A 17,418-nucleotide genomic window follows, 5' to 3' on the forward strand; every position below is an offset into this window, starting at 1 on the left:
TTACCTGCTTTTTACTCCTGAGATCACCCATGGTGGTGTTTTCCTTTTAATTTTCTCTCAAGAGAATATCTAAGTGAGCATTATTTTTTTCTGAAGTTACCAGCACCTTCACTTGGCAATCAGATGGGAGCTTCAGAAGGCCTAAGCAAGAGAGAAGAAAAGCTGAGCTGTCCCCAGGTGTGTCAACAGTGGACTCAAGACAGAGCACTGCCCATGCCTGGACTCCAAAGGAAAAACATACCCTAATGGAGTAGAACTGAAGCAATGTTAGATGGTTTAGCTCACATAGCCAGAGAAAGGCCCTGTTGCTCCTGGAAAGCCACACAATACCTGACAGTTGTACTAAAACAGGGAAAAATCAAACATTATCTAAGCAACCAGCCTCACAGCTAAAACAGCTATGCATGCATATTGGTTTCTGTCTCAGCTGTAACTGGACACACGATGCATGGTCATCAATGTTCAAGACAGACATAATCTTATGCCACCCAGACAAAACCATTAAAGTCAAAAGGAAGCTGAAACTCTAGATGATCAAGCAACAGCTAGAACAGCACACAATATAATTGTGTGCAAGTAAATAAGAGAAACCCTTCAACTTCTGGCAGGGAATTGTCCAGTATTTCTTGGAACTATGAGCAAAAACAGAAACAGTGAAGCTGTCAGGGCTTCAGTAAAAGGACACAGCAACAGGACTAATAAATACATTCAAGGCTAGTAGGCCTCCGTCTTTGGAAGAAGCAATTGAGAATTCCAGACACAGACAGGACCACTCCTTTGTACAATGCACTTCTGAAGGAGCCCAGCCTTTAAGAATTCCACACAATTAAGGCAAGGAACTTTTACCAGCTAGAGAGTAAAGGTGAGAAGAAAATTGAAATACAAAAAATGATGAAGATGGAAGGACAAAAACCAGCAAAGAGCTCATAATCAACACTGGAATATAAGAAAAAGATAAACTATAATTGCTGTAACAGGGATAAAGATAAGTAAGAATATAGCTAAACCTATATTTGGATAAGAGTCATGGGATATATTGATACAGCAGAGTGAATGTCTAAATGACAGGTGAGATATATTCTAAAGAGTATGCAATGGACCAAGTTTTGAAGTAAAATCAGAGAAAAAGAAGTTACTGCAAGCATGAATGGAGATAAGAGTACATAGAAAAGTGTTTCTACCTGTCAAAAAAACTGAGATAAAGATAAGTATTTTGCAAAGACAGACAAACTAAATGCCAAACTGTTTGCATTAGAGAAAAAAAACAAGATTCAAAAATTGTAAATCGGGCTGACAACAATATCTGGGATCATCAGAAAGTAAAAGAAAAGCAACTGTTACATGAATCAACGGACATAAGAGTCAAATATTAGGTGTTTCAGACACAAATACTGTAGATGGTTGGAGCATGAGACTTGTCCTACAGAAAACTTCCTCCTCAATTTTTGTCATACCAACAAAAGAATTACCTTATGCTGCTCTAATAGGGCAGGAAATTCTTTATACGAATGCCCAATCTTCTTTTACAAAAAAAAAAAAAAAGATATGTAGCATAGTTCAGCACAAAAAGTGCAGTTAAATAGATACTAGTTTTGTAGCTAACATACAGTTGCCCAGGCCTGATTTAGAAACATCAAACAAAAAATGTGAAGTTAAAAAAAGGCTTTATTTGTAACAATGATTTCCAGAGTCCAGTCATTTACTTCAGAAATCTCATTTGTTATTTAGCAAAAATACCTTCTTAAACTGGGATAAATCATCATTTTGTTATTACTTCTCATTTTACTTCTAAAAAAAAATCTAAACTGTTGGCTTGGCATCCCAACATTTATTTCTAATTTATTATTTCTGTGATTAAAAGTCTTCTTTCACTAGAATACTCACAAAACTTAGAAGATACGTGATGTGAGTTTAATTACCACATTCTTACAATATTCAAAAGCTTGCTAGTGGTTTCCCGTTCACTCCTGGACTGTGAGTACAAAGAAAAGGAAGAATCACAGACAAATTCAAAAAGGAATGCAATGGTTCTCCAGTGTTTTGTCATCTTGTTTGTGTAGTAGAAAGACACTTAATCAGTATACCTCAAGAACTCAGTTATTTCTTTGCCCAGTAAATTTTTGCAAAATAGTTCAGTGTTTCAGTATCGTTATCATCTCTTATGCAAAAGACCCAAAGAAATAGGCTATATTGTATACCCCAGGTATAATGAAAACTTCTAGGGCTGGGTGAGGCTACATAAGAACAAAAGCCTTTGGAGAAAGATGTCTGAAATGCAAAGCATCATTGTTGATGGCAAATACATTGGGTTTTGTTTCAGACGAAAGCCAATTATACACCTGTACTCAGAAGCAAGGCTTGAACAGTGGTATGGCAATAGCTCGTCAACGAAAATCCATTAAACAGAAAACTACATTTAAAGTATCAGTCACAATTAATAAATCTAACTAGTAACTATTACATCAACTTCACTGAAAACAAATGAGATTCAAGGAGTAGATAATTTAGTAATGTCAATATTGTTTATTTGATACAATGACAGAGGCTACAATCCAAAATTTGAAAAAAATATTCTGTAAACCAATAGATTTTTCTCAGTAGAAAAAAAAAATACCTGCAAAACAAATCAACACTGTTCTATGCTTTAATTCCTCAAGTGACATAATACTTATACTGCCAATTGGAGAAAGCACGAGGACGAAAAAAAATTAAAACCACCAAAAAATCCAATCTTCAAACAACAGTCACCTACCAGTATAACCACCTAGCCGAATTCATCTCGGATGGGTCTGACATTGCAAGCAGGCTGTCATATGACTACTCATTTCTAAACACAAAGATAATCTTCACCAATAATAAATTTTATAGAATATATCACCCAGTATCAGTCATAATCAATGAAACCTCCAAGAAAATATGGTTAGATTCCTTTAGGAGGAAGTTTTTAGCACTAAGTAAAACCAAGTACAAAACCAGATGTACAGTAAAACAAAATGCAATTGTATATTTAAATTTGAACAAGTACAAGCATACTTCATCTAGAATCTGAGCAACAACACACCACATTCAAAACAACATCAACTTAAGATAACACTATGAAGCTAAGTTAAAGTGCTTAGTAAGATGAACAGATTTAAAATAGCTTTCATAAAATAGCTCCTGGATGTGTGCAAGCAAAAAAATCCCAACCCAGTAACATCAAACACCAAACTCCACAGTAACAGGTGATAATATCTGTGTTCTGAGACAACAGCCTGGACTAAGTTAAAGAAAAAATGTCCAGGAAAATAAAGTAGCTTATCTGAAGAAAACCTAAAGTCTGGAAGAGAAGATAAGGTTAATAAAGGATTTATTTTATACTTACTGCTGAATGAACAGAAAACATGAAAGTGCAAAATAATGTAAAAGGAAGAGAATAACTGCAGAAATCACAGAAGGAACCTATAGAGTCACTACAAAATAAAATTAAAAAAAATAGTAATAAAAAAAAGCACCACCACAAGCCACACTCATGAAGGGAACCTGAACTGTCTAGAGTCATGACCTCAATGTCTTTAGGCCAACAATAAAAGTTTATTAACTTTAGTTGAAGTAAAACATACAATACTGTAACAGTCTCAGCATGCCAGTATCTCGGTACATGTCTAGCTGTTTCCTCCTGAGTACCAAATCTTGAATTTGAATTCTAAGCCAGAAAGATAAAGGAATGTTTCCACTACAAGATTTTTCATTATCACACAAGGACTAATAAACCATTTATTCACTATTTAGACTCTTCCTTGGGAGACAAATAGTTTAGTCATTCCGTTAATCCCAATTTTAGGGGAATGTTAATCATAGCATCTCTGAATGCTCTGAAATACTGTAACAACACAACACTACTCACCTAAAAGATAAGCTTGAAAGTCTTGTATTGCGTGTTTAAGTCTGATTCTCCTAATTTGAAAAGCATAGCAAAAAATGAAGCATAAACCAGTACTTTTAAGCAAAAAAACGAACAAAACTAAAACCAGCTATACTGAGAAGATTCCTATCTGCGCCAACAGGAGTTCTCAAAGAAATGAGTTCTCAGCCTGCTCCCCAGCCAGAATAAAGCCAAATATAGAAGAGCTTGAACAGACTGAAGAACTTTGATGAAAAGCAAATGCATACAATATTCAAAAAGTAAAAAAGACCAACTTTTTCAAAACTCCCCCCAAGAGAAATGGAGAATGTTTCCTGTTAAAAAGTGATTGTAGCTTGTTCTCTGAAGTCATCTCTACTAGAACCATAAAAGGAGTGACAATAAAAGAATTGCACCTAATGACAGGATTTGGGTTTTTTTTGTGTATTTTTGGTTGGGGTGTGTGTGTGTGTGTGGTTTGTTTGTTTTTTGTATGGTTTGTTTGGGGGTTTTTAAATGCTTTGCATGGAAAACTAGGGAAAACACACACCTGCACTGTTCAGTGGGAACCTGGTTGTTCCTTCAGGAAAGAAACTCCACCAACTCTTGAGATATAAGAACTCATTATTTAATGCAATGTTTTACTGAGTTATCACACTGCCTAAATTTTTTAAGAAAAAATTATCAAATTAGTTGGGCCATGTCCAGCAAAACTTGACCTATAGTGCTACTGGTCTAACTCTTCTCATCACACTGACAGTCCCATCTAACTGAATAAGTTTGTCTGAAAGAAATAACTAACAGTTAAAAATGTCTACCAATAATGTTGCATCTTGTCAGTCAATACAAGTCAATCAATGTCTTACACTAGATAATTTTACATTTATTTAAATTTGAATACTACCAAATTTCAAAACACATAGCAAATAGACAGTGGACTAAAATTGATTACTTAAGATGTAAGAAAATCTTGAATTAACTTGCAGGGATGCTTTAAAATATAACCTCATTTACAAAGTAACCCATAGGTAGTGCTGAAATGGGAATAATTAAAGGAGTAATGTGACTGAACTGAGTACCACAAATGTGTGTAACTATGTTCAGAAATTTTATTACTCATAACAACACATGTAGCAGAAAAGAGTTAGACCACAGAATGTTGGCTGGTTATTAAGCAAACCTCTTTTTGCTTGCCAACTAAAGTACCTTTTTAGACAAAACTGATCAGGATAGCCAATTCTATAGTTGTAAAATAGTGAGAATACTGTTCGCATAGACACAATAATATGGTATTAAAAATACTGCTAATAAATGCTCAAATACTACAGGAGTCTTTCTGAAAGAATTAAAAATAGAGATTATTCTTTAAAATTAAAAATAACAACTGTTACAATGGTCTAATGACAGCAAAAATTAAACATTTTTTTCCCCCATAAGGCAAGTTTCTTTCCAAAAGACATCTCATATTTAGTATTAGGGCTCCTATCAATTGGAAAATTGGCACACTAAATTAGAAATTTATTACTGTTGTTAGTATGCCCAATTGTATTAAGTCTGACATTGTTAAAGAGCAAAAAACAGATTTGTCAGCTGGGTGAAGTTCAAATACAAAATAAAAGTATTAAAGCAAGCTTTAGCTTATGTGGAATTCATTTTTAAATACCTCTTTTTGAATCAATGTTTTTTCTTGACAATAAAGTAGAAAATATGCTTGCTACTTAACTTTGTATTTTACAAATTCAATTAAAATGCATAACCCTGCATGTAATTGTCCTGTATAAGTATTTTCCCAATGAAACAGTTACATACATATTACTGTTAGAAGAATTTGGCATGGTCAGATAGGTGTCTACTCCTCAGCCAGTCCAGTTTATGGTCAAATTTACTCATGTGAATCCATCTTTACTGGCATTTTGTGGCAATTTGTTGGACTCAAATGAAGCTGCTGAGTTTAGACATGTTTATCTCTGTCGTCCTGGCAGACAGAGTTTGAAACAAGGTTATCAGGGACAAGCATTGTATTTAGCCTACTTTATTCAGAACAGCGCACTTGAAGTTTTCTCAGTAAGACTGATACATATAAATCTCTCTACATCAGCAATCTACCCTTTCAGTTATCTAATATTAAATTCTCTGGAAAACCATGAACTTTTAATATTAGTGCAGCATTTATAAAGCTCAATTCCAGAACAGACACTTTTTTTTTTTTTTTTTTAGAAAAACTAATGCTTGTTTTTTACATAAAACTTAAATATAAAACCCTAAAATATTTACATGGAGGGTCCAGTTCTGACAAGCACAGAAAGACTTGCCGTCTGTGGCACCAAATACCACAGGAAACAAAAACAGAAAATAGAACTCGACAAAGTCTTTGTAAAATATTCCATTACTATCTTTCTCCGCTTATCCCATGTTATCTATTTCACAGCATTATCTAATGTCTGAGTCAGCCAGATTTATATTAAAAGACTATGGTAGAGGCAGAAATGGAAGAGATTGCTTTATTTGCTTTTTTATACTCACTCTTCCTAACCGATCTTTATCCCCCCTTCCTTTTGTCCTTCATCAACTCTTCTCCAAACATTTTAACTTCTAGATCAAATGAGCCAGGAACTCTACCAACAGCTTTTATTCATTACACAAGGAAATTTTATTCCTAAGGCACCACCAATCTCATATACTGATTGAGATATGGGCCTATGAAGAAATATATTCTTAGGAAATGTATATATTACAATGTATTAATTAAAATTTGAACATGCAAGACTCCAGACTAAACCTAGCATGTCTGATTACTAATTTCATCAGACTTTTTAATGGCATTTAAGATGAAGAATTACTTTGAGAACAAGGAAGGAGTTTGTAGAAACTAACATAGCTGTTTCACCCTACAGGTTTTGAAGAAATTTGCGGAGGGAAGATGAAAGTGAGACTATCTCTTCTATCAGATAAGAGGCGTTCTATACCATAGATGTGGCTATATTTTCCAAGCATGCCCAGTTAATGTCTGCTGTACATCAGCTGCAGTAGTAGTTCATGTTCAAGAATGAGAAATAATATGCAAGTGAGAAAACAAAAACATTCAAAGCCCAGAGCCATGGAAAATCTCAAGAGAATCGGACAAGTCAGAAGGTACAATTTAAGTTAATGTAAATTATCTTTTTAAATTATTACAGTGATTATTTTGGAGTTTAGGTTTTTGTTGTTGTGGTGGTGGTTTCTGGTTCTGCTTCTTTATTAACAGACATTAATATATTGATGCATCTTAACTTTATGTTGATTAGCACAACTGAGTAAATAAACGTAGGAACTCTCACTTATGAAATTACAGATTTAAACCAAAATTTCCACCTGGAGAACAGTTTCCAACATAATAATCATTATCACAGCCTCTTACCAATTCTTACCACCAATAAGTTAAATACAGTTGGACATGGTAGATTTAACTGCTAACCTGTTTCTCTCTTTCTAAAGCTCGGCAATATAAACTAGACTGGAAATAAACCTAAAACTTGCCAGTGTGAAACCTACCTTTGTGAAATTACTTTTATTTGCTGAATTGAGGAAACACATACATCAAAACAAGTGAAAAGGTAATAATTTCTCTCATTTTAGACCTTTGTTGTTCTTTGCAAGCAACAGAAGTTCTGAAAGCATTAGTTTCACATCTCATAAAACAACAAATATTCTGATTAGTTTTTTTTTTTGACAGAGAATACTTCACTTCTAAGGATTTTATTCAACAACCTTTTCAGAGTGGTGATAATTTAATCATATAAAGTAAGGTTAAGATTGGGATGAACTATAAATAGATCCCTTGAATATGTGATATAATCTCAACAAGAAATTAAAACCAAAATATTTCATTACCTTTTGTAACTAAGACATTTGGACCAAGAGAAATTGATAATTTGGCAACTATATATGAAAACCTTGGAAAATAAATAAAAGTATTAAAAACCGTGGTGGTGTTCCTAATTTTTTTCTGGCTTCCAAACTGTAGTTAGAAGACTCCCAAAAACATAGAAATCAACATTACATTATATGTATAATATCTGTCATTCTTGTTAAGATGGATGGAAAATGAACAGGGTCAACATCTTTCAGAAAAAGCATCACTTCAGAACTAGCATTGGTTTACAAGTACCTATATTCAAAGACAACTGCCTATGTCACATCTGTAACCAGCACCAATTCAATGCATTGGTGTTTCTCAACGAGACCAACCTTCTGCAGGGGGATCTGGACAGGCTGCATTGATGGGCCGAGGCCAGCTGTATGAGGTTCAACATGGAGAAGTGCCAGGTCCTGCACGTGGGTCACAACAACCCCATGCAATGCTACAGGCTTGGGGTGGAGTGGTTGGAAAGCTGCCTGGCAGAAGAAAAGGACCAGGGGGTCTTGGTTGACAGCTGGCTGAACATTAGCCAGTGGTGCACTGAGGTGGCCAAACAGCAACCTGGCTTGTATCTGAAACAGCATGGCCAGCAGGACAAGGGAAGCAATTGTGCCTCTGGACTCGCCACTGGTGAGGCCGCACCATGAATACTGTGCTCAGCTTTGAGCCCCTCACTTCAAGAGGGATGCAGAGGTGCTGGAGCATGTCCAGAGAAGGGCAGTGAAGGATCTAGCACACAAGTCTTATGAAGAGCAGCTGAGGGAACTGGGGTTGTTTAGCCTGGACAACAAGAGACTCAGGGGTGATCTGAGTGCTCTCTAAAACTACCTAAAAGGAAGTTGTAAGTAGATGGGGTCTCTTCTCACAGATAACAAGCAATAGGACAAGAGTAAATGGCCTCAAGTTGCACCAGGGGAGGTTTAGATTGGATATTAGGAAAAACTTCTTCACTGAAAGGGTGGTCAAGCATTGGAACAGGCAATCCGGGAAGGTGATGGAATCACCATTCCTGGATGTATTAAAAAAACACCTACATGCGGTGCTTAGCGACATGGTTTAGTGACGGACTTAGCAGTCCTGGGTTAATGGTTGGACTTGATCTCACAGGTCATTTCCAACCCAAATGATTCTACGATTCTTAAGTTGATTCATAATAGGGATTGCTGCTCTTATATCCCATACATGCACTCCAGCTTTTCCGGTAGTTAAGTACAGCTATTTGATACCCACACAGGTAATTACCAACAGCAAGTGCCTACTGTTACAAAGACACAATACTCCCTCTCCTGAAGCCCACAGATAACTAAAAGATTTATTCTCTCCCAGGTAAATCCTGCGAGATGAAGCTAAGAATGACCATCTTAGCTTGAAATGCTAGGAGTGGATAAGAAAGAAATCAAAGACTTTATATAGATATGTGCACTCAAAAAAAGAAATAGCCTTATTCTGTGTTTGGATTAAATAATTAAAAATTATTAATTATGAGCTATATAGAAATCATTTCCAAACTGTATTTCCACAAAAAGCATCAACTGCCAACACTGAACTAGCAGCATTTTCTTTTCTCTCTCCCAGTCTTCCTTTGTTAATTCAACCTGGGAGATATTATAAATGCATCTTCCTTCTGGGAATGGAAAAAAAGATTACAAGTACCTTTGACAAAATGTACTATAAAAACATAGGAGAAATGAGACAGAATATGTTAACATGATGATAACTACAGTATTTTCTTCTAATATACGTGGAGAATAGAAAGAAAAACATTAGTGTAGTAAACATCACTGAAAAGTTAAGACTTATTAATGCAAACAAAAGTAAAGCCAAACTATTTTAGTTGTGGAAATTCAAAAATAGCTCTGTATCTCCCAGTGAAACTTTGCCACAGAAAATACTACTGATTTTTTTTTTTTTTTTTTTTACAAAAAAATTAAATTACTTCTTTGGACAAAGAGAATCCCAAATAATCCCAACAATCATATTCCAACAATCAGGCTTTCTACATCCATGGATATGTCAACTAAAAGTCAACTAAAAGGCAGCACTTGTACTCTTCTGCCAGTCTGGAACCTCCTCACATCTTTGAAGGAGCAGCTGGTATTGTTTCTTTAATATTATATCAGAACTGTATTTCAGGAATGGACAATAAAAAAGTGATAACAAAACAGAACTCACCACAACTCCAAACTGCTCTGGCTCAGACAAATTATTATACTCGCTCTTGAACTTGGACAATGCATTCAATTGTTCATGTCCAGGAAGATGTTTTATCAAATTCTATCAAGAAAAATAAAATAGATTAAAAAAAGCTCAGATTCTATGTTGCTTGTATTATTGTAGCCAAATGGTATTACATATACATCATTACCATATACTCCAAAGACAACACTCCTCCCTGAAGACAGAATGTAAATGGGCAACACACAAATTAACATAACTGAGAGCGTAAAAAGTGAGTCCATACTGCTAGCGAGCATCTTTTGCTGATTCTACAAACATTACTGTAGTCTTCTTTTAAACATTATTTTTAAAGAAGGAACACGCTTGATAGGAACTATGCAAACAGAACACTAAGAAGCAAATAGAACAAGTATTTCAAGTGTAACATATCCATCTATAGGATGGCAAGAATTATTAGTGCTAGACAAAAAGTATTTTGAAAATTGATAATTTATTTGGAACACGCTTGATAGGAACTATGCAAACAGAACACTAAGAAGCAAATAGAACAAGTATTTCAAGTGTAACATATCCATCTATAGGATGGCAAGAATTATTAGTGCTAGACAAAAAGTATTTTGAAAATTGATAATTTATTTTCTAGTATTTCAAAACAACAGCTTTAACCCATTACACACTACTTAGCCTGAAAACTTGCCAGAAGTAGGAATTCAGAGGTGGGACTCAGCTTCAGCCGAATTCAGGAGTCCAGGGGGAGCCTGAACATTTATACAAGTGAATGCCTTGTGAACACAGGTAAGGGAATCTAAACATGCTACTTCCATCTGATCAGCTGAAGAATCCTCAGACTCCCTGGAGGTTCCTGAACACTTTAACACCTATGTTTATGTATAGACACTTAAATTTAGGCCCCTAATTCCCACTGTAATTACAATCAGCTAGGTTGACTAAAAATGGCTATTCTGAGGTTCTAGAAGTAGAGAGCTTCTCAAATATTTAATTATGGTATATAATTTGAGTCAGTAGCTCAGTTCTGTCCCTTCCCAAGACAACTACTATAACTACTAGATAATAGTTGGGGTCCCCCTAGCCTGCTTTCTTTCTCAGATTATGACTTGTGTTCCTGGTTACTCAGTAGCTAAGCCTCCATCATAGTAAAGGGAATGAGAGAGTGTGTTCTTTCTTAAAACACTCCCTGGTCTACTGGGAAGATCACTTTTCTCAACTGAAATAAAGATTCAATACTTCTGTCAATGAGTAAGATCTAGCAAACACAGCTATCTCACCATCTAGTACAACATTTCAAGAAATTATCAGAAAGATTAACTCCATCACTTCCCCATTACTTGATGGAAAAGGCAGAGATCGACAATTAAGGCAAAATCTGTTTTATTATTCTTCAAATAAATAGCTTTAGTGATATACAATCCACAAAAAAGAATTTACTTATGGTAGCGAACAGGATCTCCATCTGAAAGTCTTAAAAAAACCTTGATTTTAACCACAATAGTTCCTAATTTCCTCTTCTACAGGAAATTCAGCCAGTTAGGACATACTGATTTTCCCTCCAGGGCCAGAGAGATGAAAAGTCATAGCCACACTTTGCTTAACATACTTCCCTAATTTAAGAAGGAAGAGTTGAACTCCAACTAGTACCCCAAAAATATCCTTAAACTGGTGGTCAACCCAATGGCTCTATACTATCTTCAGAAGCTGTATTAGCTAATTCAAAGCCAACTCCATGTGTTTATTGAAGTTGCAATAGCACCCTTGGATTGCAGTATAGATATTCCTCTTGTTACAGAGTTAAAATACTAGATTTGTAACTAAAGAACAGACGTACCCAAAGTGTTAAAGTTTTTAAAAGCAGCTTGAATGTTTTGTTTTAATACTGCTACTTTTAATTTTTTATAACTCAAGTCTTTTAGCTGTTTTAACAATTGTCATTTTATGATAGTTTAGCATTTATCAAACCTTTTCTTTCTAGAGGATAAAAAGACCTAGACAATCCTTTATCACTGTTTTGTTTTAGTGCAAAACTAGCTACTATTTTAAGAACTGAAACCCTACTTTGATTCTCAGGACTATGATAAGTCATTTGTTTTACAGTATTTTGTCATATCCAAAGGATCAAGTAGTTTATCACAAAAGTTAAGTCAGGCAATAAGAAAAGATAGACTTATGAGCAAAAGTCTAAATAAACCAAATAAAGAGTAAGTTATAGCTAAAGAGTAGACTGCTTCAATACAGTGTCTGTGCTCTGATAAGGATTTTGGTAGGGAAAAGGGAGAACTATTAAAAATGTGCGAACGATGATTCTTAAAAAAAAATAAACATAAATTTTATGGAGCTTCATTTGGACATGGCCAGACTGACTTCCAACATGAAAGATTTATTACAGTAGTCATATATATCCTTAACTTAATTACATTTGGAAAATATTTTTGTAAAAAAGACTACATTTGTTAATTATGAATGAAGATGTCCAGCACTAAATCAATAACACTGAGCAAAAATGAAAGGGTACAAAGCATAAAAAGATATATTTTAAATTAGAAATTTATAACCCACTTATTTATCGTCTTGATATACAACATCCATATAACCACCTCTATAATATACTACATTTTCTTAAACTTTACTGAGATTAAAATGTTGTTTGATAGTAAAATAATTTTCACATACAGAAAAACTGCCCACAAAACTTTCAAAAAAGAGAAATAGTCAAGTGCTGTATGAATGTTTTCAATACTGAGTGTCAGGAAAAAAATTAAAAAACAACAAACAAATTAAGAAGCCGCTGATATCAAAGCCAGCTTTATGGTGTTCAGATAAAGTTTTTGAACTGCTAGAGATGAAACATATTTTGAATATCAGAGATCAAGTATGAGAAAGAATTTTGACTAAGAAACATTCCAATAATTAGTCAATGATCATCTGGATTATATGACTTCTGGAGTTTTTACATCTTTCAGAACTAGATTTAATTTCTAACGGGGCAGGGGCAGGAAGAGAGGGAAAAGCAGGGAGTGAGGGAGATGGAGGAGAGGCAGAGAATGTATTTTATTTCTTAAGCATAAAAAGAGTAGGATTAAGAATAATTTTCCAACTTCAGAAACTGTGACATTAAGACACACTGAGCAATATTTAAAGCTACACAAAATTGATGAAAGCAATACATTTCTGGAAAGGAGGAGTAGCATACTATCTAAAGTATCTTACATAAATAAATAAAAATAGTCATATGCTTGCAAACCTGCGCATGCTTTTGTTCTTCTCAGAATCAAGAAACACAGCACCACATTTTCATAGGGTGGCCATCACCCGTACTTGTGAAGGTTTTTAAAGGCAGAAAGAGACATATAACTGGATAATTAAATTTATTTAGTAACCTAGGCATATGTGAAGGTAGTTATCAATTTTTTGAAGCAAATTACCACTTCCAAAGGAAGATGGGTGTCTTAAATGCTTTTTTGAGTTTAAACTCAGATGGTCCCCTTTTCAAAGTTATTACAGGGTTTTTTTACCCAGAAACAAGAAACTTGGATGAAATCATTTGATAAAAATGACTAGATCCCAATTTGCAAAGTAAATCTGGAGCCTAAGTTCTACTGAATTTTCCATTTGATTTAGGCTTGCAAGTATTCAATCATTTGTCAAAAAAATGCAATCTATACTCTTGAATCATTTATATGCCTTAAAAATCCCCAATACGTGGGACGTGCCATCCTTTTAAGAGTATGCCTTGTTATACCTATGACTGTGCTCATACAGGATACTGTGAGCATTTTTACTTGTATTCTATTACGCTGACCTTCACTCAATCAAAGTAGCTGCTGACATCACTGTCCTCTTGTAGGACATTATTCCTCACCTCACATTTGGCTGTTAAACTTTTCTTACCCTTTTCTTAAGTAAAATCGTTCAGTCCCTTCCAAAAGCAACACAAGAAGACTCAAATGCTGTCAAAAATATTTAAGACTCAATTCTGATGCCAAAAACTATATAGAGATGTTACTGGATGCACTGACTTTCAATTTACTCTACTGTTAATACCAATTAAAAGAGCCACAAGGTTATCAGCATAGTGTCAAAGAAGTATTTCTTAATATTGATAACCATGCCAATTACATAGAGAATAAAATGGGGTTAGGTTGTGTTAGCTGTTTTAAATACACAGGAAATTAGACATTCTTTATCCCAAGTTATATACCATTGAAATGGAAATAATAGTCCACATTAGTAAAAAGGAGGAAAAAGTAGTAAACAATTCTCAATGAAAGTAAAGGTTTTCTTCCTAACTTACTGCAACTGATAGCATATTTGCCAAATGTTCACATAAAAGTATGCCATTAATTAGCTACCTATTAACAGTTTGATGATGCTTTTCCCTGGCGCCTAGATGCAAAAAAAAATAATGTATTACCTTATTTAATTAGTATGTATAAAAATTATCAAGATGCCATTTTTCCATAATTTTGATATATAATATTTATTTAGTATATACAGGCTGCTTCATGATATTGTTGAGGACCTAATTTCATTAAAAAGCTAAATTTTCACAACTGAAAAACATTGCTGAAGTCAAATAGCATGGGAAAGAGTCTCAGAGCAAGCATGGACTATATGAACTACTATGCCACATAACAACATAGCATATTCCATCTCTCAGCTTTTCATGCTATTTTAGAGAATTTCTACTACTATTCCAAATAAAATAAAATAAAGATACAAATCATACTTCTTCTGAGCATGAAAAAAACCTTGAAAAAGTGATGTAAGTGCAAACTAGAATAAACAAACAGCTTAGAGGTGTAAGTCACTCTGTTCATGCTAATAACCTCAAAGTAATAGTTTCAGTGCCAATATTAACGGCATCTTTGAACAAAATACAGAGAATTATATAATGATTATATATACCATCACTGGAGATGACAGCTCATGTTTGTTACTTCAAACATTGTTTAAGAGAAAACATCTCATTCTTCAATGAAGAAAGGAAAGTCAAGTCCAATTAGCTCAATGTTTAAAGATCTTTTAAACTTCCCTTTTGTGGGAAGAACAGGAGCATTGCATAGCCTCCTCAGCTGGACCTTATTTTGACATTGCAATATGTTGGAAATTTATTTTGCAAGCTAAGCGCACAAATATAAAGTTGCCTCATTTTGACCTCTGATTACAAATTGCTACATGTTGCAGTACAAGTCATACATATGAATCTCAAAGAGCCATAGGGTTAGAACTGATTCTGTGCCTCACTATTACCTGTATTTCTTTCTTCACTAATCAACATTCCTGCAAAAAGCATATGTTTCTAAAAAATCTAAATTTACCTTTCTTGCATGTTTGAGTAGAGACTAGTATCCATGTCTCTACCACACTTCCAGGTAAACTGTAGAGACTGACTACCTAAATTCTCTGTAATTGAAAGCTAGGACACATTACTAGTAGATTGATATTAATTATTTTAAATTGACATTTATAAGCCACAACAGCAATAACTTGATATTCATCACAACATGTAGGAGTCCTGTCCAAAAGACAGACAATCTTAGTCTAAAGGCATAACTTTAAAAATCTAATGGATGCCCACCAAGATGACTGGGGAACACGGCACACAACAGGCAAGGTGAGGAGAAGAGAAGTGGGTTTGTTGAACTGTAAGAAAAGAAGTGTCAGGGGAACTTAATGTGGTGTTCAGGTACCCAACCGGAGGGTACAGAGAAGATGCAATTAGGTTCCTCTTGTAGGTGTGCAACAGAAGGCCAAGGTCACAATGAAAGTTCCCATTAGATAAACAAGAAAAAAAAAGTTTTCACCATGAGGGTAGTTCAACACTGGAAAAGGTGCCCATAAAGGCTGCGGAGCCTCCAGCCTTGGAGATATTAAAAATTTAATGGGAAAAGGCCCTGAGCAACCTGGTCTAGTTGACCTGGCTTTAAGCAGGGGCTTGGATCACGTGACCTCCAGACATCCCTTCCAAATTATTTTTTTCCACGGTTCTATAATGAAGTATTTGTATTTAAATTATTTTATGACATTCTTCAACTGAACAACCCTTAAATAACACTGTACATAGAACAACAAAAGGAACTTTCAGTTTCTTTCGTCTCCACACAGAACCATAATGATTTTGTGCTTTGAATAAAATAATACAGAAAGGGAAAACATCATCCAAATCAACCCCAGAGAAGACAAGTGGTCACTGTGGAAGCCCTAAGGCAAGATCCTGGATCATACCAACTCTAACAGGACAGGGGAAAAAAAAATACAAAAAAAAGCCAACAAAACCAAAACCAAACCAAACACCAAACCTTTTGCCATCTAGTTTTTAACAAGAATAACAGATTTGTGCAGATGAGATAGAGATAGAAACAAATTAAAGAGAAAAATAGCAACTAGGGAAGAAACAGAGTATCATATGCTGTTCAATTATATACCAAACAAAAACCTCAATTTAGATGTGGACAATATGAATGCAGAAAACAGAGAATCTAAATTCACTTCCTTTCATTAAAAAAATAGCGTTACAAATATAAAAATCCCCTACAGTTCACAGGAAAAAAAGCTTCTTGCAATGATTAGCCAAAAGTTTATGTTAGGAGGCGTGGGGGTCTGCAGCGGATCTGCAGATGAGTTAGTTGACCTTGAAGACTTAGTCGACCTTGAAGACTTAGTCGTGTACCTTTAAGACAGCCACAAAAATGTCAAGTATGTAAACAGGGTGTGAAAACCCGGAACTTAAAACCGAAGCATACAGATGTAATGGCAACAGCAAGCAAGAAGACGACAGAAAGCCTATCAGCGCCTGCCACCTGGTACTATCTAAGATATATAAGCAATATGTAAAAATAATAAAGGTCCATTTTGTCTGAACCCAGCCAGTCAGCTAATAGTGGTTTTGAGTCCGTCTCTACTTGCGTCACCACAAGGAGGCTTTTTAACTACAGGTTTCTATTTAATGAGAAGCTTACCCTGAAATATTCAGATTTGAAGTGTCATTTTCCTTACCTGAATCATGGACTCTGACAGCTGTGTTTCGTCTACTTCCAATATCATCATCTTGATTTCCTCATAAGGCACTCGGAAAGAGCCAAGGAAAATTGCTAAAACAAAGATTTAATACATAATGAAGAAAGCAAGGTGACAACTCTCTCACAAAACACCAATTAAACAGGCTATAGCATGTACAGGTTAACAAACAGTATGCAAGTTAATACAGATAAGAGATAACAATTTAAAATGTATTTTTAATTACTGTTTTACAATTTTGGCCTTCATCCATTTGTTATGCACAACATCCAGCATCACGGAAGACCTCCATAAGCAGCCAGTGACAAGTCTACTTTGCAGGATAATCCCTGCTGTTATAGTATTTTGTGTTGAGGTGACAATTACACTTTTTTCTTCAATGGTCTTGCCAGAGCTTTCTCTTAAAAAAGCACCATTAGCAGCCAAA

General features: G+C 34.9%; 1 protein-coding gene across 4 annotated transcripts in view; it reads right to left on the bottom strand.

Annotated features, from left to right (window-relative positions):
* The window catches only part of DIAPH3 (diaphanous related formin 3), a 247,385-nt gene that overhangs the window by 120,163 nt on the left and 109,804 nt on the right, over positions 1 to 17,418 (bottom strand). For all 4 annotated transcript variants that reach the window (XM_040584081.1, XM_040584080.1, XM_040584079.1 and 1 more), the window contains 2 exons: positions 16,971 to 17,065; positions 9,954 to 10,055 (listed from right to left, as the gene is read on the bottom strand). In XM_040584081.1, coding sequence (XP_040440015.1) covers positions 9,954 to 10,055; positions 16,971 to 17,065 — 197 coding nt within the window. The remainder of the gene's footprint in view (positions 1 to 9,953; positions 10,056 to 16,970; positions 17,066 to 17,418) is intronic.

Source organism: Falco naumanni, chromosome 2 (genome assembly GCF_017639655.2).
Source record: "Falco naumanni isolate bFalNau1 chromosome 2, bFalNau1.pat, whole genome shotgun sequence".
Classification (NCBI taxonomy): Eukaryota; Metazoa; Chordata; class Aves; order Falconiformes; family Falconidae; genus Falco; species Falco naumanni.